The sequence below is a fragment of the Trachemys scripta genome, chromosome 5, assembly GCF_013100865.1.
Source record: "Trachemys scripta elegans isolate TJP31775 chromosome 5, CAS_Tse_1.0, whole genome shotgun sequence".
In the NCBI taxonomy this organism is placed as follows: Eukaryota; Metazoa; Chordata; order Testudines; family Emydidae; genus Trachemys; species Trachemys scripta.
The window spans coordinates 396723-424679 of record NC_048302.1 but is presented as its reverse complement, the minus strand read 5'-3'; the positions used below and the strand labels follow the sequence as shown (position 1 = coordinate 424679).

Sequence of the window (27957 nt, the reverse complement as noted above, 5' to 3'; positions counted from 1 at the left end):
TGGATGAAAACTTTTTATTCAATACAGTTTTTTGCCACCCAATGCTACTCAATTATTTAAGAGACAGAAACTGACTACTGTATTCCTTAAAAGACTCTCCCCTCTCCAATGCTTTTAAAGCAATTAAAACAGTAAAGAATGCCCCCACCTTTCCTATCTTACATAAAAAGAGGAGGCTGCCTGCTGCTATCAAATGTGCACAGTAGGTAAAGCCAGTCTGGTCAGGGTACTGTACAGTTCTTTTGGAAGTGCATTGTATGTATGCAAAGGGTAATCAAGATGCTAAAAGCTACTGCAGTACATTTGTTTTTTAAACATTTCTACAACCATCCTCTTTCTTATGAGCTGGGGGAGGGAGAGGGCACACTGGCTAACCACACTTCGTATTTTTCAATTAACAATTCTACACACACACACACAAAGAAATCTCAACATCCTGCCAGCATACTATACATTGACCTTGTATGAAAAGGTGCCAAGATGACTTACAAAAATATTATCAGCATGAAAAGTGCTGTAGCACAAGTTTTAATTAACAGAGTTCATATGCTCCCCCATTTATTTTAACAGAGATAGTTGTTTAAGGTGCTTTTAGATTTTGCATTGCAGAACTGGTTCATTGAAATGGCCACGTGATAAGATGTATTAACAATTCCTAATTTAAGTCTTCAATATTGGTCCATAATGCAACATGTTTCGACACCTAGTTTCTAAAACGGGGCATCTGCGGACCAGGGGCTCCCTCTACTGGGGCAGAGGATGATACACTCATTAGCTGCCCACCATGCATTCTCTCATTCACACGCAGCTCGCATCCATCCTGAAGCATACGTATAGCTATCCGTGCAATGTTCTTAGAGTCATCAAGTCCGCTATGAGGACGCCCATCATAGTTCATTCCCAGCTTTTCAAGCATGATTGTTAGCTTGGTCTGGTTTCTGGGAACCTGACAAAGAAAATGAACCACGTTAAAGAAATCAGACAAAAAAATCTCAGCATAAAACATTCTACATTATCCTGCATAAGTTCTCATACTGCTGTGGATCTAGGACTACCTAGCATTGCTGTGCCACTTTTGGTTCATATCTCAAAGCACTCTGCACACAATCAAACCTCAGAATATCTCTGTGAAGTAGCAAAGGACTATCCACCTTTTACGGATGAGGATACAGACACACAGAGATAAGAGTCTTGTCTAGATTTAGAGAAAATTTTTGCAAAAGTTTCCCACCACTGCCAACTCTAGTTCAGTTTTGCCAGTGCTGGCAACAGTAGGAGCCATGAGCAGACAGACTGCCACCAGTATTATCTGACACTGCTCAGAGCAGCAGTTTACTGACATGGAGCATTCTCAAAAATGCCCAAGGGAGTTAGAAGCACCATGAGGGAAGATTTTCAAAACACTGGTGACTCATCTACACTTGGGTGATCAGTAATGTTAGTGACCAGTGTTAGCAATGATGAGAAATTTTTGCAAAGATTTCCCTGGTTTAGTTAAAGCTTAAGTGACTTGTCCAAGGCACAGGGCACACCAGCACCAGAACTCAAATGACCCTGAGTCCTGATTCCGAGTCCTTCACTTGTCTAATTACAAGATGACACTGCTGCAGTGCAAATACATAATATATGCCACAGGACTCTCTGATAATATTCTTAATTTTCTTTAAAATGTGAAATTTGGTCTTTAAAAAAAATCCTGCAAAGTATAGGGCACTGGAAGATAGATGTCCTTCCACTTAGCACCAGCATTATCAGTGTTCTGTGTATTTGCCAAAACCTGACAACAAACAACTCTGATAGTGACAATTACACAGATAAGTGCCTGGAAGGGGAAAAAAATCATACATGCAAGTTGTGGGATATTTCACAATGATGTATTACTATGCACAGTTCAATTAAAAAGGTAAAATTCGAGATCCAATTGTCTCCCAGAAAATTAAAGTAAGTCACGCATTACACTTTTAACATAACATTAATTATAACATCTCTACTACCTTCTACTATTTTAGATATATTCAAGAGGAGTTTGGAAGAGGTTATCAAAAAGTTTGAAATGATCTTCAACTCTGCAGTACTCTTTGGATAAGAAACTGTGTGGAAATGTAGAGGAAATGATGAATTAATTCCAAAATTGATTTACAGTGGCTTTTACGTAATCCAGTAGTTTCACTGCCATGATGGAATCAGATGGTAAGCCAGGCCCTATTCTGATTTGAACAGCCTAACCAGGCTGCTAAACTCAGAGCTCATTAGAGCCTCAAAGAATCAAGTATATCCCCATCAGGATAAAAAGCAGCAGCATGGTCTAGTAGTAAATGAGTTAAGTATTCCTGATTTTAATCCTAGCTCCGCATGATCTGTTGCGACTTTAGGCAAGTCTTGCAATCTCTCTTTTCTCCCCATGTCCCCTGTGATACTGTGTCTCAGAAAATGGGGATAATGCTGTTTACCTACTATAATTCACATAGGAATTGTGAGAGTAGCTCTTTGTAGTGTACAGTTTTTGAAGACGTAAAGCAGTAATTGGTACAATAATGCTAAACATGATCACATCTGGGTGAACTAGTTCCAGCGTGGTAGAGCTACACAGCTCCAGGAGCACCAGTACTGTACAAAAGATTGCTTCAAGTTACAACAGTGAAAACATGAGCTAAGATTTTCAAAGATAGGACACTAAAGTTAAAGTCTTAAATCTTTATTTAAGCACCTAAGCAGTGGTCTGATTTTCAATAATTCAACAGAGGCTGTGGGTGCTCAAAATTAGCATTTTGTTAAGGCCCTGCAACCTAAATAAATGCTACTGAAATTATACAAACTGGAAGGTCTTACAGCTTGACCCAGCAGAGTATAAAAAATAATTGACATAAAAATGTGTGCAAGACTTTACTTATTCCAACTTTAGACTGAATTTTCCCCAGAGAATCTGCAATCAATTCAAACCTTGTAGAAGTTTCCATAGGATTTGCGAATGTTGATCCACTTTTTGGCAAAAGAGGGATATTTGATACGGCTGATACGGCACTGGATATTCAGAAATTTACTCATATCCCAAGACCTTGGGGGGGAAAAGCAGGAGAGAGAAAAGGTAAAGACAAAACTTTAACAGGAAATCTTAAATGGGAGCAAAAGAGACATTTGAAACATTTTCAACATAGCAAACTTGTAGCACAAGTGTTCTTTGTCTTTCCTTTGGGACGATGGACAGGAGGGAAAACATATTGCATAAGAAAAACTTTATCACTCACAATAAAAAATATCAGCAAAAGAGAGGGACTTACTGGCTACTGTCTCCAGTCAACTCCAGACATTAAAGCAAGCACTCTTATTTTTAGGACCTTATCCTCACTCATGGAGGATGTAGACATGGCCCCAGGCATTTCCAACTTTGCATTCTGAAGCCAGTCACCCTTCCAACCTCATGCACATCCAACCCAAAAGGTGAGTTTTTCTACCTATACAGCTGACTGGTAAGGAATCCTGTTGTATCTTCTCCCCTTGAGTGAAAGTCACTTCAGGAACACATTTGACGCTTACTCTGTAAAGGTTACTTTCCTGAATCAAGTAATCAAACTGATTTGATGACAGTTGACCATTCAAGATCCCATAGTATTTTTTTAAATCAAGAATAGGGCCCAGTGCCCCAAGTAAGTTCTAAATCTGTCAGATTTGTGGATGAAAAGTAAACATTCTGTTGAAGGAGCCTCCTCAGCAAACACTACATTTAAAGTTAGTGAAAAAAATTCCATTATGTTTCCATTTCTGTTCTTGGTTTGGAGATAAAAATAATGTTAAGTGACTGAAAAGAAGTCAACTGCTGAGCAAGACACTGGCACTTACTAAAATCTTAGAGCCAAAATAAGCTCAGCCCTCTCTGTGACATAACTGCATATTCTTCCAAGATAACACAGGGGGGCCTAGAAGGGGAAGAGGCTGCTACTGGGACAATTTACTTGGAAAGAAAGATTGTGTCCCGCTAAAACTTAGCATTCTTAAATATATTTTAAGGCTGCCTTTATATCCAGAACTGGAAAAAGACACTGGCAGAGAAAATTGCTTTGCTGACCCCATGACAAAGGGTTCTTTACACTTTTCTCTAAACTAAATGCTTTCATATAATACATTTTTTTATCTTCTTCCGGCACAATGATACAGCGATCTCAACATAAGACAGGGGTAGGCAACCTATGGTACGCGTGCCAAAGGCAGCACACAAGTTGATTTTCAGTGGCACTCACACTGCCCAGGTCCTGACCACAGGTCCGGTGGGCTCTGCGTTTTAATTTAATTTTAAATGAAGCTTCTTAAACATTTTAAAAAACATATTTACTTTACATACAATAGTTTAGTTATATATTATAGACTTATAGAAAGAGACCTTCTAAAAACGTTAAAATGTATTACTGGCACGCAAAACCTTAAGTTAGAGTGAATAAATGAAGACTCGGCACACCACTTCTGAAAGGTTGCTGAACGCTGACATAAGATATACCGTTGCCTTCCAGCCTAGCAGAAAACGTTTACCAGGCAAACAACAGCAGCATCAAATATAAGAACATGCTCGTCTTGGACACTGCAACGGCATGTCCATCCCACACAGGACTGAAAGGGGTTAAGATGGCCAGACAGGCCAATTAACTCCACAGGCTGCACCTGGAGGAGGAGCCAAGGAGTACCGAACTAATTGGAAGAAAGCTCAGCTGAACAGGATCAGGTAGGGCCATTATAAAGCCAGGGAGCGGGCAGCAGAAAGGAAGCTGCAGGGAAATAGACTGCAGTCACTCCCTGAGTGGAGGGAGTTGGGAGGTTGGCAAATCCAGAGAGGGGAAAAGCCAGGAAGGTAGGTGAAGGCTCAGGGGAATAGCAGCAAGGAATAGGAGTGCAGACTTGGCTGCTGACTGGATAGCACAGGTTCCCCTACCAGCCACTGGGGATGTGGCAAGTACCAGGAAGAGGACAGTGGACTGCCTGGGACAATTTGGTCCAGGAAAGACTTTGTTACACTCCTCCCTGGAAGGGGAAACCACATAGTGACATGGCCGGAAGGCTGAGTCACGAAGAGGCGGCTGCGATTCCTGGAGCAAGAGAGAGCCACAGGATAAGAGGAGGACATGAGACCCCCCCCACCCTGCCGGAGGAAGGTGCAATGCCTGACCGGAGCTAATCCCAAGGATGGCCAGGAGGAGGCGCCTCCAGCAGTGAGTGAACCCCATGACAGACACCATTCACTTCACACAGGAGTGCACTATGAAGCCTCAGTGAGATCATGTAAAGTTTAACATTTAAAATTGCCTGTCCTGCTTATATCTCATTTTTAAAAAAAGGGGGGGAGGGAGGATTGCAAAGGCAGTTAACAGAATGTTAAAATTTCACAGTTAAAAAGAGACACACAATTGACGGGATGTAATGCTCTGGCCTGCACTATTTGGGTCAGACAAGATTGTTCCTGCTGTTCTTAAAATTATGTGAATCCATGAGATGCAAGAGTGAAGAATCCAAGACCAATATTATGTTGTCTACATTGCACATCTATCTAGATACTTACATAGTCCTCATCAGCATTGTATCTGAGCACCTCACAATTATTAATGTCTTTTATTCTCACAAAATCCTTGTGAAATAAGGAACTATCACTGTTAGGAAGCTCAGGCACGGGGTAGACTGACTCGCATAAGAACATTCCGTGCAGAGCCAGGAGCTGAATGATGGTCTCCTGAGCCCAGCTCCAGTGTTCTATTCACGAGGCCACCGTTCCTAACTTGTCGGACACAGCATTTTCTTTTCCTGTTTTCTGGTTAAATATTAGCACATATTACAGGTAGTGGTAATGTAAAGCATAAGATGTATTATGTAGCCAACAGAAAGAATGAGGAGTACTTGTGGCACCTTAAAGACTAACCCACAAAAGCTTCTGCTCAAATAAATGTTAGTGTCTAAGGTGCCACAAGTACTCCTCGTTCTTTTAGCTGATACAGACTGACACAGCTACAACTCTGAAATATGTAGCCAACATTAACACTGCTTCTAGAAAGTCAACTTTCACATTTTCATGACTTTTAATCTAATTACACAACCTCAATACTGCATGTTATATTTTGCACTCATATTTGTTAATTTTATTAAGGATATGGAAAGTGTGTAAAGCTTTCATTTTGGACTCAGGAGAATGCTGGAAAATAATTGGTGCCACCTAGTGGATTCAAGCCCTACTCAATTTTATTTTCAGCTCTATAGCCCAAATGAAAAAGAAAGTACTCTCATGTGCTCTTAGGGCCAATGTTACATTCTAATTTTGGCAATACCGGTTACAAAAAGTAGAATAATCTAAGAATTGCTTTGCAGTTTTAAAATGCATTTAAAAGATTACTATATAAAATTTGCACCCTGCTTTCCGAGACATACCCATCAGTCAATATGGTATAGCTATATTTGGTTCCCAGCTCTCTCTGTCTCATCCACTCTACAACATTTTGTAGAACCTGAGGAAATGCATCAGCTTTGTCTACGTGGTCCTGAGAATACATAAAAACAAAAGTCAGGTACGTTTTCTAAAAGAAAATGTGTAGTGTGAGACATTACAGTTAAACAGGAACTAACACTACATACTTCCAATGAACTAAAAACATTTAAACAAGAGGGGATCACAAAACCCCTCTGAGGTGGCTACGCATTATCCCAGTTTCAGAGACAAAGAGAGCTTAAGAGCCTGATTTTCATAGGTGGTAAGTATTCAAAGATCCAATTAACACAACCTATGGGAGGGTGGGAATGAAAATCAGACCTTAAGAGCCCAGATTTTTAAAGATACTGAGGCATTGCTGCACTCACTGTTAAAATGGCTAGTTGATTTAGCAGCCTAAATCTTTTTAAAAGGATTTAGACATGTAGGAGCCTAAATCCCACTGACAGTCAATTTAGGCTCCTAAATCAGTTAGGCATTGCAACACTGAAAACAACATCTCAATACTTCTAAAAATCAGGATCTAAGTGACCTGCAGTAAATCAAGTAGTCAGCTAGTGACAGAAGTTAGATTAAAATCCAGAACTAAACTAAAACCACTACCAGTCATCTTGCAACCATTTAAGATTCTTTGGGCAGGCAGGAAACTGGCAGAGGATCCATGTCCAGCCATTAAAGAGGAATTATCACTAATGCACAATCTTTATTGTTGGTGGAAGTAAAAACAGAAACCAGAAAACTCCCTTCTCTCAAAAACCAAAACACAATCACGAAAGCAGCAAGTTTTGATGTTTATCAGACATTTACTGTACACACATGAGGTCTGAACACAGAAATCAGAAACAATACCTCAGCCTTTGCACCAAAGACAGATTGAACATCTACACTAAGGGTGGGCAAACCCCTCCTCTGCCCCAATCCCTTGCCCTGAGCCCCTTCCTGCACACCGCACTCCCTCCTACACCCCAACCCCCTGCCCTGCATACAATATGAGAGAGCTCTCCCAGCACTGTAAAAAAAACCCCACCCCCACAAGGGGAACAGCCAGTACACTGTCTACACTACCACTTTACAGTGCTGAAACTTGCATCGCTCAGGGGGGCGTTTTTTCACACCATTGAGCGAGAAAGTTTCAGCGCTGTAAAGTGGCAATGTAGACAAGGCCTAAGAAAACTAATAAGGACTTCAAGGGTTTTAGGCCTTAAACTGTACTTACTTTAAAAGATGTATTATTGTTATAAGTTTACATTTCCAATTCCCCTAAATATAACTCTTTTAAAAACCCATCTTCAAGCAAAAAGAGCAAATATTTAATTCTTAACAGTCATGTAATCCTTGGGCTATCTGCACAGGTTTGCATATATTTGGACTTGGAATAAATCTGTGCTTCTCCTCTGAGCTCCCAACTTTGCTGCTTGAAGGACTGATTCAGAAACAAATTAAGTGGTGAGAAGGAGAAGGGAGGGATAAAATCAGGAAAGTAAGCCCTAAAACCATACACTGAAACTTAAATCTAAAAACCTTGACAAAACGTAACCTTTTCATTCATACTTGTGTCTGGACTCACAGATATGGAAGATGTTACCTGAGTGATTCCTGTCAGATTGATGCAGAAGTTTGAAAGCTGGGGATTAATCTCTGGTTTCACATACTGTTGAAAGGTATCCTCCTACAAGAGAGGATAAAAAAGTCAAATATTGTACAGCGACATGGCGAAACATACAATCACAAGTCAGGTTTCATAGGATTTTTAGCCTTGTGTATGAAAAGAATGGTTAACTATCAAACAGCCAGATAATATTCACATTTGAGCCCTCTTTATTAGCCATTGTCCATCATTTGAAGTTTACCAAATAAACGGGACTGCAATAATGTAATTAATAAATGACTACAAAAATTTTGTGATATACGGTTCCAAGGTAAAAATCATTTACCAAAAATAAAATCTACATAAATATATTTGCTTCCATGGGTCATCTTTGATAGATGACTAGGAATTGCTTGTTTTCCCTCATCAACTGAAGTTACAGGGAAGCCATGGGCTGCACTCTGATGTGATATGATTTGATTGTTGGATGACCTCTGTTCCTAAAGAAAAAAGAACAGGAGTACTTGTGGCACCTTAGAGACTAACAAATCTGTTCCTAAAGCTTCCTGATATATCTATCAGCTGAGGTGCATATATATGCTGGGTTTCATCATGTTGCTAACTGCATGATCCTCTCTCTCTTTTGCACTCCATCAAATGGAAAGCCCAAGAGTTAATCTTTGGCTACTACTAACTTCTGTAGGGCCATATGAAGTAGACCTTACCAAGCCTAGACAGTTTTGCTACTGTAGTTATACCAGTTAGCTATACCAAAATACTCTCCAGTGTGGATATAATTCTCTCAGCATAAGAGAGCTCATACCAGTACAATTGAATATATATTAGTTTTACTGGTAGCTATGTTGTATAAATAAATAAAATCATACCTGTAACCAAGGTAGCTACAGCAGCAAAGGTTTTAAGTGCAGACCAGGCTTTAGAGATTATGCACTGAGGTCCCAACAGGGTAACGAACATTTGCCTTCGCTGCAGAGTGAACCCGGGGCTCTTATTCAGGTGTTGCTCCTCATCCAGCTTCCATCCACACACAAAGACCTCTGACCCAAGATTAACGGCGTTTTCAACCCGAACTGGTTGGCTCAACATGCTAAAGATGGAGTGAGGCTTTCACTTGGGCTCATAACCCACCCACTTTGCAGTGAGAATGCAGGCTAACCCACTAAAATGCGGTTAATACTCCAATGCCTTCCCCAAAGCCCACTTGTGTGTCCAGAAGGAAAAAAATTCTCCCATAATTCACTGGGAAAGAATCAGAGCAGCTCAACTTACTACAGCATAAAGAAAAATGGGACCCCAGTTAGTGCAGCACTAATGAAGGTACAACTTTGAATGAAGGTGTGGCTTTGCAGTGTTGCTGCTCATACTCAGGCTAAGCTAACCTGGGTGCTGATTATCTGAGTTAACTCTGCAGTGAAGACATAACACTACTGATTAATCTCCGACCAGCACTATAAGAAAGCCAAACTGGAGAAAACTCCATGTTTAGGAACATGCTGCCTTATCCTGGAGTTGCTGTAATGAACTGAGCTCAGAGCTGGAAGCCAAGAATTCCTGGCTCCTAAACCTAGCTCTGATTGGCAGTGAGGCCTTCAGCAAGTCCCTTAATCTGTTTTAAGTATCCCCATTTAATACATGAGGAACTATTAACTAAACCACAAACAATCCTATCCGGTAGCCAAGTGAACATCATTCTGAGGATCTAGACCACCATGTATACCACTCAGGGCTGGGTCCAGGCACCAGCTTCTCAAGCAGGTGCTTGGGGCGGCCGCTTGGGAGAGGGGCGGCAGGTCCAGGTATTCGGCGGCAATTCGGCGGACGGTCCCTCATTCCGGCTTGGGGTGAAGGACCTCCCGCTGAATTGCCGCCGCATATTGCGATCGCGGCCGCGGCTTTTTTTTTTTTTTTTTTTTGGTTTTGGCTGCTTGGGGCGGCCAAAACCCTGGAGCCGGCCCTGATACCACCAGGTATTATTCTAGTTTTGTCTCTCTGAAAATGGAGAGGATCTTAAGGGATGTTGTCAACATAGGGAAGATTTTGAGGACTCTACTCTAAATGACTGTTGGTTGAACTGGACAGAGGTATACACAAAGATACAGCAACATCTACTTAAGTCACATTTCTACCTGATTATTTACAATATACAATTAAGACCTTATCCATTTTAGAAATTGTGCACTGGTGCAACTAGATTGATATTAAATTGACTTAATTACAATAGTGCAAGTTTTCTAATATAGACTAGCTCTAAGATTACCATAACTGGAAAAAAAAAAAAAAAAAAAAAGATTAAGGGAAAAAATTATTTTATGCATTTGAGAGCACTTGTTTCTCCTGTTTCCGTGGCTCTTGGAGAAAAACAGACATTTAAAAAATGGGAAACCAAACAAGGGCAGAAGAACCCAGGAGTGAGTATATTACCCAGATATAAAAATGCAAAGTAAAATTGTTTAAGGGACATGGTGAACTTCAAATCTGGTCTTTAAAAACAAAAAAAAAAAAAAAAAAAAAAATGCAGAAGCAAATATCATTCCTGCTGCGCTCTCTTTTAAATAAAGAAAAACTGGCTGTATGTTAGCTGTGTCCCTTTAAACTCCAAGTTCTGTAACTATTTAAAAACTGATCAGTCCCTACTTTTTGAAGCAAAGAGCACAAGAGGCAAAGCAAGTGGGTCACTTACTATTTCTAGGGTGTGAGTATTTAATAAAACAATAGGAAATTCAATTATTTCATGTGTAAATTCAGGCCGATTGTCCTCTTCACAGGTTGCTTCAAAGTCAATAACACAGATGTAATCATAGTAACTGTCTCCATTAGTGGGCTCCTTCTGCATCAGTTTCTGCTTCTTATAGTAGTTCTTCAACCTCTTTTTCAGTACATCTTTCACTCCCCTGTATACGAATGAGACAAGGTATTAGAACTCATATTCCAATCCAATTCTGTTCATATTAACTGCTTCATCACTCCAGAAAGGAATCCAAATCTACTGCTTCAGCTTATTTAAAACAGAGTCATAAATGATGCACAAAGTCACTATGCAATCTAGTTTTATCTTCAAAACAGCTAAATGATCCTAAAGTAGAAAGATTTACTTTTCAGTATTTTGAAAAACCTTAACGCTGTGATCCTGCACCCTTGAAGTCGGTGGCAATTTGGATAATGATTACAATGGCAGAAGGTTAAAAACTGGAGAGAGATTTTATTTTCTAATAAAATTATTTTTAAAACCATTGTGCAGAGAGTTGCTAGCTGAGAACTGCCATGTTACAAATCAAGAGGTAGATGAATGATTCCTAGATATAAGGAAAAACTGCTTTGAGCGGAAATGAACTGTACAATTAAGGCATTTGGCCATGATTACAATCAACTTAGGGTAAAAAGTATCAGAGGGGTAGCCGTGTTAGTCTGAATCTGTAAAAAGCAACAGAGGGTCCTGTGGCACCTTTGAGACTAACAGAAGTATTGGGAGCATAAGAAGTGAGGTTCTTACCCACGAAAGCTTATGCTCCCAATACTTCTGTTAGTCTCAAAGGTGCCACAGGACCCTCTGTTGCTTTTTAGGGTAAAAAGTCATCCATATCAGATTGTGTTATCACAGTCAACATGATGGAATGGTTGAAGTTCGAGATGTGTCCCCCTGTGGGTGCTCCACTTCAGATGTCGGTGCGTCCCAGAACCAATCGGAGATTTACGGTAGCAGTGTCCGCGCGGGCCACATGTGTGCCAAAGGTATCTCGCGGTGCCATTGGTGCTGCATCTAGCACACGCACGACTCGATCCCTCCAGTTCCTTCTCTATCATGGAGTCCTTACTGCAAACTCCGAAGTAGAGGGGAGGAGGTAGGTAGTGGAGCACCTAAGGGACACACATCTTGAAGAACCTCAGTTACTGTACAAGGTGAGTAACCTTCTCTTCTTCTTTGAGTGCTGTCCATGTGAGTGCTCCACTTCAGGTGACTGAAGAGCAGTGCCCCATAGAGGGCGGGAGGGACTTCAGGTTCATTTGTGTTGTAGAGGTAAGTACGGTTAGACCAACCATGGCATCGGATCCAGAGCCTTGAGTGATTGCATACTGATCAGTGAATGTGTGGACAGAGGCCCAAATGGATACTCTACAAATTTCAATTATAGGTGAATTGTTTAGGAACGCTATCGAGATCAATAATGAGCAAGTGGAATAAGCTCTGATGTAGGGTGACCAGACAGCAAGTGTGAAAAATCGGGACGGGGGTGGGGAGTAATAGGAACCTGTATAAGAAAAAGATCCAAAAATCAGGACTGTCCCTATAAAATCAGGAAATCTGGTCACCCTACTCTGATGTGTGTAGGAGGGTCCATGTTCTGAATTTGATAGCATTGTTGAATGCATGTGGAGATCCATTTAGATAATCACTGAATGGATACTGTGCATCCTTTCAAACGCTCAGTAGTAGACATGAAAAGTCTAGGGGACTTTCGGAAAGGCTCAATCCTTTTCAAATAGAAAGCTAATGCACATCTAACATCTAAATGTATGCAAGACGGTTTCTGTTGGGAGTCCCCTGTGGTTCTGGATGGAATGTGGGAAGATGAATTGGTTGGTTTATATGAAATGATGATGCTATCTTCGGTAGAAATTCTGGGTGTGGTTGTAGTGTGACCTTGTCTTTGAAGAATACTGTGTAGGGAGGATCGGCCATGAGGCCCATATCTCATTCACACATCCAGCGGAAATAATAACAACCAGAAATGCCACTTTCATGGACAAATGCAGTAGGGAACAAATGGCTAAGGGTTCAAATGGTGGTCTAGTGAGGCATTTCAATACCAGATTGAGATATCAGGCGGGAGTAGGTTGGCGAACCTCTGGGTAAATGTTCTGGAGCCCTGTGTGGGAGTGTTTAGTAATAGAGTGCGCGAAGATAGAGGTCCCTCTGATATCACGATGGAATGCAAGATGTACTTTGATCGAGCTCGTTGCTAAACCCAAGCATTTTAGCTCCAACAGGTATTCCAGTCTATCGGTAGTGGCGTTGTGGAGGCCGTCAATTATTTCTCTTGACACCATGAGGAGAATCTTTTCCACTTTTTAAATTATGTATTATGCATGTCAATTTCCTGCTGTTTAGCCTTGTTCTGAACAGGTTAGATCGTCATGATGGAACCATGCAGGAACCACACTCGTAGGTGGAGTTTATCCGGATTTGGGTGAAGAGTGCAATTGTTGTTCTCTGACAACAGGTCCAGATAGTGAGGGAGAGCTCGAGGAGCCCATATCGCCATGCGCATCAGTAAGGGTACCAGGCTTGCCTGGGTCACATCGGGACTCTCAGGATGACCTTGTCTATTCGTATCTTGTGTATTACTCAAGATATCAAGGGGATCTGTGGGAACACGTACATGAGATGTGTCCCCCATGTGATGAGGGAGGTGCCCCCAGTGATCGTGGTCCCATCCCCACTGTCAAGCAGAACATTGGGCATTTGTGGTTCATTGGGAATGCAAATAAGTCGATGAGGGGAGAGCCCCAACAGTGGAAAATAGATTGCAGGACTCCCTCGTTCACTTCCCATTCGTGGTCTCAAGAGAAGTATCTGCTTAGCGTGTCCACCGTTGAGTTCTGACAGCCGGAAAGGTAGGAGGCCAAATGTTTATGTTGTGGTGTATGCACCAATTCCAGAGTTTCATGGCTTCGGTGCATAGTGAGAGAGATCGAGCCTCCCCTCCCCTTGGTGATTGATGTAAACCTGTTGTTGGTTATTATGCGAATTGATTCGTTCCTTATGTGTGATAGGAAATAACTGCAGGCACTGAGTACCATGTGTAACTCTAGTAGGTTAATGTGTAAGTGGGCCTCCGCAAGAGACCATTTGCCTTGAACCGTGTGCTGATGCATGTGGGCGCCCCAGCCTATCAGCGAGGCGTCTGTGGTGATGACTATTTTGGGGAGTTTTTGTTGGAATGGGATGCCCATGCATACATTTTCTGGTCTTGTCCACCAGTGTAGAGAGTCCAAGACCGAAGGTTGAACTGTAAATCATTTGTGTAGGCTGTGCTTGCTGGGTATGTATATCGAGCTCAACCAGCCCTCTAGGCAACGCATATGTAGTAGTCTTGCATGTTGTACCACAAACGCTGTGGCTGCTATGTGTCCTAGCAGTTGCAGACTTATACGGGCCAGTATTTGGGGGCTGACTCTGACCTCTGAGATAAGGTTTGTCAGTGTTGTGAATCTGTTCCGTGATAGGGATGCTTTGGCCTCTATGGCGTTGAGATGTGCCCCAATGAAGTCCAGTTGTTGAACAGGGATTAGGGTAAATTTTCTTTTATTTAGCTGTAGCCTTAGATCCCTGAATAGCGTGATCGTCGTCTGGACTGTGTCCAGTTCTTTGCCGAGTTGGGCCTTTGAGAAGTCAATCATCCAGGTATGGGAAGATCAATATCCCTTGTTTGCGTAGATGTGCTGCTACTACCACTAAGGTTTTGGAGAAAACTCTTGGTGCAGTGGATAGGCTGAATGGTAGTACTCTGTACTGGAAGTGTTCTTGTCGTACAGTGAACCGCAGGTATTCTCTGTGAGAGAGGTGTATAGAATTTGAAAATAAGCATATTGGAGGTCGAGGGCTGAAAACCAGTCCCCCTTTTGCAGTGCTGGATGTATCGTACCCAGTATGTCTATCTTGAACTTTTGAGTTCGTACAAACTTGTTGAGTTTCCTGAGATCCAAGATAGGTCTCCATTCCCCATTCTTCTTCTGGGTCAAGAAGTAGTGGGAATAAAACCCCTTCCCCCTGTATTGCGAAGGCACCCGTTCTACGGCACCTAGTAGTAGATGATGATCAACTTCTTGTCGTAACAGATGCTTGTAAGAAGGGTCCCTGAAGAGGGACAGGGATGGGGGTAGGGTAGGTGGGTGGGAGGTAACAGGGTTGGCATAGCCCGATCATACAATCTCTAACACCCTTGACAAAGCATGGGGACAGATTGGGTGAAGGAGATTGTTCAGACCAGGGGTCTCACACACGCGGCCCGCAGGGCTCTTGCATGTGGCCTGCCAAGCTCCCCGCCCCCTCCTACCCACGGGATTGCCCCCTGTGGCGCTCAGGGCTCCGCGCCGCTCTCTGAAGCGGCTGGCAGCATGCCCCTTCGGGCCGGGGGGAAGGAGGCAGAGGGCTCCTGCATTGCCTCCTTCCAGGCACCGCCCCCCGCCGCTCCCATTGGCCGGGAACAGGGAACCGCAGCCAATGGGAGCTTCGTGGGAGGTACCTAGAGGACTGGCAAGAGCAACACATGCAGGGAATCCTGAGCCTTTCCCCCTCCCCCAGGGGCTGCAGGGACACGGTTCCAGCTGCTTCCTGGAATGGAGCGACGCGGGGCCAGGGGCCAAGGCAGGCAGGGAGCCTGCCCTGGCCCCGGTGCGTGCCGCTGCCACCTCAGAGCCGCTCTAGGTAAGCAGCACCGGGCTGGAGATCGCACCCTGAACCCCTTCTGCACCCCAACTCCCTGCCCTGAGTCCCGTGCCACATCCCACACCCCAACTCTCTGCCCTGAGCCCCATGCCGCATCCCGCACCCCTCCTGCACTCCCTGCCCGGAGCCACCTGCTGCACCCTGCACCCCGACCCCGTGCCGCACCTCTCACCCTCTTGCACCCCACACACCAACTCCCTGCCCTGAGCCCCTTGCCACACCCTGCACACCTCCTGCACCTCAACTCCCTGCCCTGAGCCCCTGCTGCAACCTGCACCCTTTCTACACCCCCTGGGAGCAGCATTGGGGTAAGGACTTCAGGGAAGGGGTTCGAATGGGGCAGGGAAGGGGTGGGAAGGGGCGGGGCGGGGCCTAATGGAAGGGGTGGAGTGGGGCGGGGCCAGAGGCAGTGAGGGGGGCTGTCAGTGATGCGGCTCTCGGGTCAATGCACTAGTCCTCATGTGGCCCTCGTGGTCATTTGAGTTTGAGACCCTTGGTTCAGACCCTCGACTAAAACTTCAAAATTGTTCTTTGGGTGCAGCTGTTTGAGATGTCAAGGGTTGAGATTGAGGTGCTCTCCATCGCTGCAAACGTTATCATCTTTGGCTCTCGTATTGCCTCTGTTGCTTTCGGCTGGATGAGGAATCTCTGTTCCTCTGATAAGGCTGGTATTGTCTTCTCTTCGCAGGTGAAGTGTAGATCCTCAAAGTGTGAAGAGTGGCTCTAGAATCTTTCATCGAGTGGAGCACCTCATCTGTCTTGGTTGAAAATAGTTTCTCTCGGTCGAAAAGTAGGTCCTCGGCTTTGGTTTGGAATTCTTCAGGTATGCCAAAGGATTGTAAGCAGGATGCTCGATGCAATACCAAGGCTTTGGCCATGGTCATTGCTGTCGTGTCCATTATGTCCAAGGACACTTGGAGGGCTGTTCAAGCGACGAGCTGCCCCTCATTTAGAATAGCCTTGAAATGTGTTTGTTTCTCCTCTGGAAGCTCCTCGGTGAAAGAGCTCACCATAATTATCATAACCATATTTAGCTAATAAAGCAGAATAGTTGGCAACTCTGAATTGTAGCGTCACCAAGGAGTAAACTTCGTCCAAAAAGGTTGAGCGTTTTGTGTTCCTTGTCTTGTGGGGTCGATCTAAACCCGTGATCACCAACCGGTCGATCGCGATCGACTGCCTACCCCTGCTCTAGGATCTACCAATCTATGGCACATGTGTCAAAGGCAGCACGTGAGCTGATTTTCAGTGGCACTCTCACTGCCTGGGTCCTAGCCACCGGTCCGGGGAGTTCTGCATTTTAATTTAATTTTAAATGAAGCTTCTTAAATATTTTAAAAACCTTATTTACTTTACATACAACAATAGTTTAGTTATATATTATAGACTTATAGAAAGAGACCTTCTAAAAATGTTAAAATGTATGACTGGCACACGAAACCTTAAATCAGAATGAATAACTGAAGACTCGGCACATCACTTCTGAAAGGTTGCCAACCCCGTCCTAAAGGATCTCCCAGCTGATTGTGATCTCCGGCGGTGTAGTGTGGCTGCTGCTAAGGCAGACTCCCTGCCTACACCGGCCACACGCTGCTCCCAAAAGTGGCCTGCTCCTGCCTGCAAGCACCGCCCCCGCAGCTCCCATTGTGCTTGCAGAGAGGGGCAGCGCACGGAGCCACGTGCCCTCCCTCCACCCTTCCCCATCAGGGCGTGTTGACCCCTTCCGGGAGTGGTGTGGGGCCGGGTAGGCAGGGAGCCTGCCTTGGCCTCACTTTGTCCGCCGCCGACCAGGAGCTGCCAGAGGCAAGTGCTGCCCAGCAGGAGGCCACACCCCAATCTCCATCCCTGAGCCTTCTCCCGGAGCCAGCACCTCATACCCCCTTCTTCACCCCGAACCCCCTCCTGCACCTCAAGCCCCTCCCAGAACCAGCATCCCAAACCCCCTACTGCACCCTAAACCCCCTCTTGAACCCCAAGCCTCTGCCTTGAGCCCCCTCCCGGAGCCAGCACCCCAAACCCCCTCCTGCACCCAAAGCCCCAGCCTTGAAGCCCCTCCCAAAGCCAGCACCCTGTACCCCCTCCTGCACCCCAACACCCTGCCCCAGCCCCCTTCCAGAGCCAGCACCCCATACCCGCTTCTGCACCAACACCCTGCCCCTCTTCCCAGAGCCAGCACCCTGTACCCCCTCCTGCACCCCAACACTGTGCCCCAGCCTGGAGCACCTTCCTGCACCCAAACTCCTTCCTACAGCTTGCACCCCTCACCCCCATTTGCACCCCAACCCCCTGTCCCAAGCTCAGCCCAGAGCCCCCTCCCACACTGTGAACCCCTTGGCCCCAGCCAAGAGCCTGCACCTCCTCCTGAACTCCAACCCCCTGCCCCAGCCCGGTGAAAGTGAGTGAGGGTGGGGGAGAGTGAGCGACCAAGAGGGGGGAATGGAGGGGGCGGGGTTTTGGGGAAGGGGAGGGTTAGATCCTGGGTTGCCCTTAGATTCAAAAAGTGATCTTGGGCATAAAAAGGTTGGAGACCACTGATCTAAACTGTTGTTGTTTTCCGCGATGATTAGTGGCGTCGACCACCAAGGAATTAGGAGGCGGGTGGGAGAAGAGGAAGTCTACCCCTCTGGCGGGGATGTAGTATAGGGAATCTCGGACTTACGACACAATTCGTTCCTCAGAATTGCGTTGTATGTCGAAACTTAAGTCAAAACTGCTTTTCCCATAGAAATCAACGATATAAAGGGGGGATTGGGTCCTGAATCACGGCTTGATACACTATTTTCACCACAATAACCCAGATTTTTGTACTAAATGAATTATAGATGACTAATCATATGCTTTGACATTCCAGAACTCTTTGGCTGGGGGCTTCTCTGAAGCCTGGGCTGCAGGTTTCTCTGGAGTCTTCTTGCAGTCTTAAAAAAAGTGTCCAAGAAAGTTTAGACAGATGGTCTCCTCTTCTTCTTGTAAATTTCTCTGCAGCAGCTTTATGTGTTCGATATGCCCTTATTCACAGATGCAATGCGTTCAATGTTGGGAGACAGGCTGGGCAGACAGCCAGGGAGGCAGGCAACTGCTCAGAATGCCAGCAACATACTACGCAGAATTGGGCTTGCTTTTTACCGAGTTGCTTGTAAATAACTTTGTGATCGCATTATAATTAATGGAGCTGGAAGGGGGTCTCTTGCAGTGTCTTGTCTGATTGGCTTCCATGGCCAGGGTAGTTTGTTGCTGGGTAGCCTTGCCACTTGTTTTTGATTGGCTGAGCCTAGGGCCGGGAGCCAATCAGAAAGCTTGAACAGTAAAAATCAGTGATTGGATGAGGCTCAGCATGTGATATGTGCTGTTGTCCCTGTCAGCTTTCCTGGTAAGGGCGAAACAAGTGTCGTAGGTGGTTATGCCGTCTATAGTAGATCCCTACCATGACATCACCCTTGTTTTTTTACCCCTTTTATCCTTACCCAGAGACTTTCAACAAGTCTGTCTCCTATTTCCATCTCAACCTCTGTCTAAGTATATAAGGCAACACCTCCTCCCTTTTCTTCCCTGCCTGTCCTTCCTGACCAAACTGAACCCTTCTATACCAATATTCCAGTCATGCATATTATCCCACCAGTCTCTGTGATGCCAACTATGTCATAGCTGTGCTTATTTACTAGCATTTTGAGTTCTTCCTGCTTATTCCCCATATTTCTAGCATTAGTGTACAGACATCTAAGATACTGATTTGATTCCCCCCTAGTTCTGTCTTGTCTCTCCTTTATCCCTGCTGTAACAGCCCGTGCTCCCCCTGCAAATTCCAAACCTTCTCCCAGGTCTTGACTTACCTGTGGGCTTCAGTCACCTGTCCCCTTCTAACCTAGTTTAAAGCCCTGCTCCCTAGGTTAGCCAGTCTTTTTACTTTAGACTCATATGTCCTTCTCTTTATACCAAAGACCTTATTGATTTTTAAAGTTATATATATTTTTCTGTTTACTGTTCTGTGTATTTCCCTGGTCATCCACACTGAGGGGGTAAGGGAAGCCACTGTCACTGACAAATACCTCCAGTGTATTTCTCAAAATTTAAAAAAAAAAAAAAAAAAATTGTTTTGTTTCCCAAAACTTAATTTTGAGTATTTCCCATATACCTCTTCAGGTGTCCTTTCTGCTCAATTCAACTATTCTTTGTATTTAGTATGCAATTGTGGTTTTTCATTTGTTTGGTTTTAAAACGTTCCTTAAAGTTTAACATTGTCTTCCCTTTTGGTAAGACTCCCTACTCCTAACTTTCCAACTTTTTCCCCTTTTAACATTTCAGTTATCTTGTCTGTGTTACTTAAAAGTTTATGCTACTTGGTCACGTGGCACATATAACCATTACATAGTCAACAGTTCAAAACTGTATGCAAAGCATATACATTGTAATTAAATATCATATTAAAACTTCTAAGTGTAAGAAATGTAGCAAGACTCAGGGCTGGTCTACACCTAAAACTGAGGCCAACCTAGCTATGCCGCTCAGGGGTGTGAAAAATGCACACCCCTGAAACACATAGTTAAGCCAATCTAACCCCTAGTGTAAACACATCTAGATTTCCGCTGACCTATCAGCTCTTAGAGAGGTGGATTTACTACAGTGAGGGAAGAACTCCTTTCGTTGTTGTAGTAAGTGTCTATACTACAGTGGTGGAGCCACAGTAACATTTCGGGTGTCGTAGCCTAATGCTTTTCCAGATTACTGCGACATAGCCTTCTTTGAGGGGGGCATGAAGGGAATATTTTCTCTTCAGATTCACTAAGTTTCCTTCCACTCCCTGAACCACAACAGTATGTAGGGTCACCTGTGTTCCCACATTATTACACGTAGGTATTTACTTCGCATTAGTCCTGCTCACACTGTAGAGCCAACCCAGCTAACAGAAAGGGCTGGTGTACCATCATCAGATTGTTCTGACTGTAGAATCTTTGTTGGTGATGCATAAGATAGAAAAAAAACCAGCTTGACTTTTAAATTTCACGTTAGTTTTGCAGGGCCGGCAGTTAGGAAAGAAATAAAAGACTACAGTTTTGTGCTAGAAGCCACTGAGACCCACTGACACCATTTTCAGAAAATCACTTTTCAGTGTAGTTACTTCAATACAGATCTTAAAGTGTCAAAAATTTTGCAGCCAATTTAAAAGACCCCTGAAATTGAAAGTATATATTGGAAATGCTGACACACCCTGCTGCCAGTTATGTCAGACATGCATCACTGGTTCCACATAACATAAGCCACCACTATTTAAACAGCGATTTAAAGATAATGTGCAAAAGAAAATAATTAGGCTTGTGTTTTCCCCCCCCCCCCCCTTTTTTTTTGATTGTTTACAATGTATGTAAAAAATATAAAGAGTTTATTCCCCCTGCTTTTTTCTTTTTAAGTTAGGAATTCAGATCTTATCTTAGCCAGAAGACTCTACAGCGGCTGGAGAACTAATGAATGTTTTGAAAGACTATTTTAGAACCCTTAAAATTCGTAGTTCTTTTTCTTTGAAAAGATGACAGAAAACATTTCTTAAGAACCGTATAATTTACATGATCTTTCTACCTAGTTTATGAATAAACATCACTGATTAGGACAGCAGTGTTATGGGAACAAGGGTTATTAGGTAAATTGTGCTATACACAACTATGTGTAGGTCTCACCAAGAGTCTATTTTTTTTTAAATGCTGTCTGATAATAGAGGCTAAATTTACCACTATGGAGATGGGATTATAGAAAACCTTAAGATAAATATTTTTAAAATTAATATTCAGATTACTGAAGACTTCCCCTACTTTACTACAACAATTTTAAAGGCAATCATATAACAGCCTCCTCTTTACAAGAACCAAAAAAATGCCATGGCAGTCCTCAGAAATGATTAACAGGCTTATAACTAAATCTTACCTGGTTTCAAGTTTGAATTCTGCAAGTTTAGCTCTGAGCTCATCTCTACTCATTCTATTAATGTAACCATTGGTCACAGCAATTTCTTTGTAAACTGGGTCACTGTAATCACTTGAACTGGAAGTGCAATGTTGTCCATTATTTTCTTCGCCATCAAGTCTACAACGTTGCTTGCCCTAAAAGAAAAAGTCTGCAATTAGTTTAAAAAAGCTAAAATGGAAGTTAAGGAATTACAACTGACACATACCTCCATCACCAAACATCAATGTAGCATCATACAATTTTCCTCACGCATAGTATGTATTGGTTTATATAGCTAAAAATACATCAATATGCCAACTATCAGTTTTGAAATGCCATTCTGTCTCCTTTCCATCATATATCTTTACAATACATAGATGGTAGAAAAAAGAAGAGACTGGGATTTTAAATTGTTTTTTGGTATGACACAGGGATGTAAAATAGTAAACATTAAACAGTAAGCATTAGTCTTACCATTAACCCACCCTAACCATTAACCTCCAACCCCAGGCGGGCGGGCGGGCCGGAGCAGCCCCAGCCCCTCTCCCTTTAATTAACCAGTTAAACAATATAATGTTAATCGTTTAAACGGTTAACTTTTTAAACAATATTTACATCCCTAGTACGACATACCAATGAGGAAAGAAAGTGGGAGCAGACATTTGTCACACTTAAGCGGAATGAAAGTGCCACTCTTCCTAGAAACATGAGCTGTCAAAGGCTTAGCTGGATAAGGGAAAATATAAGAGTTTCTATACCAATTTTGACCAAGATTTTTGTTGGCAAATATGTAATAGTGTATAAAGTCAATATGACAACTAAGCTTTATAGTCATTCTTCTTCAGGAAAGGAGCTGCAAATTCACATTTAATTCTACCACATCTCACTTTAAATCACTGTATCTAGGTGGTCATCACTCCTCATTTCTACAAAGGGTTCTTCCACCTAAAGCACAAGGACAGAGTAATATGTAAGCTTGCCATTCTATTTTCTATGCTATTCTAGAGAGGATATCAGTCATCAGAGCTGTCAGAAAGACCAGCATCTTCCATTGGCACTTAATTCATGTAACTAAATGTTTTGATTCCCACTGCAGGTGAAGTATACACCTTGGTGCATTATCTCAGATCACATTTTTCTTTGAGGCTTTGCAGAGTTTTGATGTGAAGGATGTGTCCTTCCATATTATAATCCACCCATTTTATCAGAAATACATCACATTGTGCAAGAGACTAACACCAACAGCAATGGATTCTACCATTTGAACTCACCGCACTCCAAAGTGTTCACCAAGCGTCTGGCAGTAGTGTCAGCCCACCCGAGAAGACCTGGTATTTATTTGTGTGTGTCTATCCATATCTGGATATACAGAGTTAATCAGAGATTATTCATCCCAAAAGATGCAATATGCTTTCAGGACAGCATCAGGATTTTCCCATCATTGGGCATAAGACAAACTTGAAAAGTTCACTTTCATCACTTGATGAAAGTGCAGTGGAGTTTATGGAGCATCACTTGATGCGTAAGCAGTGGAGTTTATGGAGCAGTCCTGGATTACAAATCTTCTAAAGCTATCTCCCAAAAGGCAGATTCCAGACCATGCTCAAAACTATCCTTGAGTTTCAGGTAAAACCATGAGACAACTCTCTGATTTTACTTTGGACGGTTAGCATTCATGCATATAATATTACTGCTCTAGTAAAAAATGGCTAAGATCACTGCAAACTTGGCCAAGAACAGTTCATCAGCCCCATCTCAATTGCATCTCCATATACCCTGCAGCTGTGCTTTCCTATTGAGACATTGTCTAAAACAGAACATGTTTTCAAAGGCATCCACTTCACTCCAACTCCATCATCTCCTTGGATAACAGACACTTCAGGAATAGGCTGGGGAATTCACTTAGGTCAGTTCACAACCCAAAGCCCTGGGACAGTATGGATAGCACTTAAAAAATACACAATTATAAAAATGACATTCACTGATTGATTTCTTTATGTAAAATATGAAATTGTTTCTAAATAGCAAGGTGACTGCTCTTCAATGAAAGCCAGTGGCCTGCCAAGTATTGGGATTAACAGAGAAGACATTTTAAACAACCATAGAACCAAAGTTTGAATACATTATAGAAAAGTATCAGAGGGGTAGCCGTGTTAGTCTGGATCTGTAAAAAGCAACAGAGAGTCCTGTGTCACCTTTAAGACTAACAGATGTATTGGAGCATAAGCTTTCGTGGGTGAATGCCCCCTTCGTTGGTGCATTCACCCACAAAAGCTTATGCTCCAATACATTTATTAGTCTTGAAGGTGCCACAGGACTCTCTGTTGCATTATACAAAAGGTAAATCAATCCTATACAGAAATGAAAGCATAAAACGTTTTAGCTGAAAGAATGTGCCAGGCTTAGGGCCTGTTGAAAAAACAGGGGGGTTGGATAAAAAAATAAAAATATTTACTGCAGAAGCCTCAGCCCAAAACACATTAGTAACAACTCTATCAGGTAAACTGCAGGATTTGGGACCACTGTTGTGGAACAATATCCATATTTTCTTGCGTTTTTTTTAATATACATGCAGGTCTCTGCCTTAGCCAAGACTGTCGCTAATAACACGGCACTTATGTACAGAATTTTTTTTTAATTTAAATACATTCCCTTGTCATCAAGTTCCTTCAAAAAGCAAGACTAGCCTAATTTAACAAGTATCAGAGAGAATGGACGTTGATCTATGTAACAAGTGCAGACTGTGCCTTCTGAGACACTTTTCCAGTTCCCCAAGTACACCCCTTAATCCAACCACTCTGCAATAGGTCTCTTGGGATAAACCTCCCATATTGCCAACCGTGTCACATAGCAGGTCCAACTATACTTGGACCCTGACAAAAGTTCTCCTTCAGGGGCCTGTAGTCAGTAACAAAATGCAGTGACACAGGAGCGTTTTCTGCAAAACAAACTATGATACATTTTGCTCAAACAGTACACAGAGCTTAGAGAATTTGTTATTTTTAACCTACCATACCTACAAGGACATTGTATTACTTATGGCTTTCCCCATAAGCCCCTAGGTAGACATGATTTAGCCTCAGTGGCCCCTCCTCATTCTCTCTGGGCACCAAGTTACAGCTTTGCTTGTCAGCTCACAGCCTGCTGACACTCCCTCCCACCCCCACCAACACCATTTAACAGAGCAGCCCTCCCACCAGACCTGAGGCTGAGAGGTCCCTCTTTCCAGCTATAAAGTGGCATATTGCATCCACTCCCAGTCTTTATTCAAGCCTAATTTAATGGTGTCAGTTTGCAAATTAATTCCAGTTCTGCAGTTTCTCGTTGGGGTCTGTTTTTGAAGGTTTTTTTGTTGAAGAATTGCGACTTTTAGGTCTGTAATTGAGTGTCCAGGGAGGTTGAAGTGTTCTCCGACTGGTTTTTGAATCTTATAATTCTTGACGACTGATTTGTGTCCATTTATTCTTTTGCATAGAGACTGTCCAGTTTGGGAGTGGATGGGTCATTACACAAACTAAAAACTATTTCCCCATGCTAATTTTCCCTCTCCTGTTACTCACACCTTCTTGTCAACTGTTTGAAATGGGCCATCCTGATTATCACTACAAAAGTTTTTTTTTCTCCTGCTGATAATAGCCCACTTTAATTGATTACTCTTGTTAGCGTTGGTATGACAACCCCCATTTTTTCATGGTGTGTGTGTGTGTCTTCCTACTGTATTTTCTACTGCATGCATCTGATGAAGTGGGTTTTAGCCTACAAAAGCTTATGCCCAACTAAATTTGTTAGTCTCATTCTTTTGACTTATTCTGGTATAAGTGCCCTTTCCCACGTTAGCTTTGGAAAAGTTTTAAGGCCTAGTCTACACTTAAAAACTTAGGTTGACATAGCTACACCACTCAGGGGCATGACAAATTCACAGCCTCCTGAGCATCGTAACTATTCTGACCTAAGCCCCATGCAGACACAGCTAGGTCAATGGAAGAACACTTCTATTACCGTAGTGACCATCACCCGGGGAGGTGGTGTTTCTACAGCGAAAGAAAAACCCCTTCCATTACTGGAGTCTGCATCCACACTACAGGGTTATGTTGGTATAGCTCTGGCACTATAGCTACATCACTGTAATCGTTGTCTAAACTAAGCTCATTATCATAGTTAACTGCTCCACAAAAACATAGCAAAAGCTTGGCATTATCACTTAACTAGAACAGGGAAGGTGCAAGGATAATTTGCGCCCTAGGCGAAACTTCCACCTTGCGCCCCCCTCCCCTCTGCTCCCCCCCGGAGCATCGCTTATTATAAATTTTCAAAAATGGATACAATGGAATCACATCTTACGCAGGGGTTAGGTTCTAAGGTCAGCACGTAAGAGGAAAATCGTGTATAGTGAAAGTTACCATAAAGTACAGTACACACCGTATACACTGTATACACTAGAACAAGGGTCCTCAACCTACGGCACACGTGCCAACGGTGGCACACGAGCCCTTTTTTTTTTTTTTTAATGACAGGCTGCGGGTCCCAGCTGCCGCTGAGCCCGCTGCCGGCCTGGGGTTCCGTTCACTCAGCCGGCAGCGGGCTGGCAGCCGGGACCCCGCTGCCGGTCTGGGGTTCCGTCCGCCAGCTCCTACCAGCCGGGGTCCCAGCCGGCGGCTTCGCTCAGCCTCCTGCCGGCCTGGGTGAACGGAACCCCAGGCCGGCAGCGGGCTGAGCAGGGCCGGTGGCCGGGATCCTTCCAAACAGCTGCTCCCAGCCCTGACCTTGAAGGCGAACAAGCTGTTCTAAGTCGAGAGCTAGGCTCGCTAAGACTGGTGAGGGCCGAGTGGAAGTGCTGAATACCCCAAAAGGCATGTGGAAAACCTTGGCGAACACATGGTCACTGTTTGCTGGGCTCCCATCAACAATGTTTGCTCCGAAAGAATTATTCTAGTTCAGGGCCAGTGTAACTACTAGGTGAACTAGGCGCCCGCCCAAAAAGCGGTGCCCCCCAAAATTTTTTTACACTACAATGGAGTCACATCTTAGATGGGGGTTAGGCTCTAAGGTCAGCACGTAAGACGAAAATCGCATATAGTGAAAATTACCATAAAGTACAGTACACACCATATACACTAGAACAGGAGTCCTCAACCTACGGCACATGTGCCAAAGGTGGCATGTGAGCCAATTTTTTTTTAATAACGGGCTGTGGGTCCCGGCCGCCGCTGAGGCCGCTGCCGGCCTGGGGTTCCGTTCACTCAGCTGGCAGTGGGCCGGCGGCCGGGACCCCGTCTGGTAGGAGCCGGAGGACGGAATCCCAGACGGGGTCCCGGCTGCCAGCCCTGCTCAGCTTCCTGCCGGCCTGAGTGAACGGTCTGGGGTTCCGTTCACCCAGGGTCCCGTCCGCCGTCCCGGGGTTCCGTTCACCCAGGCCGGAAGGAGGGTGAGCGGAGCTGGTGGCTGGGACCCCGGCTGGCAGGAGTCCTGGCCGCTGGCCCCGCTCAGCCTCCTGCCGGCCTGGGTGAACGGAACCCCAGGCCGGTGGACGGGACCCTGGGTGAATGGAACCCCAGACCGTTCACTCAGGCTGGCAGGAAGCTAAGCGGGGCTGGCGGCCGGGACCCCGTCTGGTGGACGGAACCCCAGGCCGGTGGACGGGACCCTGGGTGAACGGAACCCCAGGCCGGAAGGAGGCTGAGCGGGGCCGGCAGCAGGCTGAGCGGGGCCGGCGGCCGGGATCCCGGCTGCCAGGAGCTGTTAGATGGAACCCCAGGCCGTCAGCCCGGGACCCCAGAGCTGTTTGGCAGGACGGGAAGACCATGGGGCTTTCCCCCAGCAGACACACGCAGTGCATCACGGGAGGAGACCTTATGTCCCAGGCAGGCGCGGGGGCACACCCACAGCACATACAGTGTGAGAGCAAAAAAGTGTGTGTACACACACACACGGCGTGACGCCGCAGGGCTCCCACGGTGTGAACCGGGGAGACCCCCCCCCACACACACACACACACACACACACACACACACACAGAACAGGGGCTATGGCTGCTGCGGCCAGTCACACGTGACGGCGGTTAGGACCGTTGGGTCAGGCGGTCACGAGGGCTCCCCGCGCGTGGGCGATTCTCCCCGGGAGGGGGAGGGGGAGGGGCAGGCACTGACCGGGGTGTGGGCGGGTCGCTCCGCGCGCGCCACCGCCTCATTGTGGGCTCCCTGCGGCCGGTTCTCCTTCTGCTCCTCCATCGCCTCCGCTCGCCCGACGCCGGCGGCCCGCTTCTCTCGGCGCCAGGAAGAGGCGGAGCAACCGCTCGCGCGGCCCCGGGCAGGCGGGGGAGCCCGGCGGTGACGTCGCCACGCAGCCCCGCCTCTCCGGGGGGCGGGCGGGGGCGGGGGAGGAGCGCCGGGCGGGGGCGGGGCAGTTCCTGGCGAGCCCCTGGGCACTGCCCCCCCCGCGGGTCGCGCCCCGGCAGCAGTGGGCGCTGGGGGCTCTGCCCTGTCACCGCCGCCCCCGGGCTTTCTCCGGCGCCCC

The 27957-nt window shown here is 44.8% G+C and overlaps 1 protein-coding gene and 1 long non-coding RNA gene across 2 annotated transcripts in view; one reads left to right on the top strand and one right to left on the bottom strand.

The window, feature by feature from the left end:
- On the bottom strand, nt 1-27785 carry ERI1 (exoribonuclease 1). Its single transcript, XM_034771705.1, has 7 exons — nt 27591-27785; nt 21424-21599; nt 10747-10957; nt 8043-8126; nt 6400-6509; nt 2941-3055; nt 1-946 (listed from the first exon to the last, which is right to left on the bottom strand). Exons 1-7 carry the CDS (start codon nt 27669-27671, stop codon nt 704-706), a joined length of 1020 nt encoding a protein of 339 aa, XP_034627596.1. The 5' UTR covers nt 27672-27785; the 3' UTR covers nt 1-703.
- The window catches only part of LOC117877969, a 31520-nt gene continuing 5614 nt past the window's right edge, over nt 2052-27957 (top strand). The window contains exons 1-2 of the long non-coding RNA XR_004645866.1: nt 2052-2190; nt 3333-3438. This is a non-coding gene — a long non-coding RNA (uncharacterized LOC117877969). The remainder of the gene's footprint in view (nt 2191-3332; nt 3439-27957) is intronic.

What these genes read in the sequence shown, in the direction of transcription:
- ERI1 (XM_034771705.1), bottom strand. Translation starts at nt 27,671, where the DNA reads ATGGAGGAGCAGAAGGAGAACCGGCCGCAGGGAGCCCACAATGAGGCG. An exon ending in AGCGACCCGCCCACACCCCG is followed by an intron (nt 21,600 to 27,590) that starts GTCAGTGCCTGC and finishes TTTTTCTTTTAG; the next exon opens with GGCAAGCAACGTTGTAGACT. An exon ending in ATCTGACAGGAATCACTCAG is followed by an intron (nt 6,510 to 8,042) that starts GTAACATCTTCC and finishes ATGTATTCTCAG; the next exon opens with GACCACGTAGACAAAGCTGA.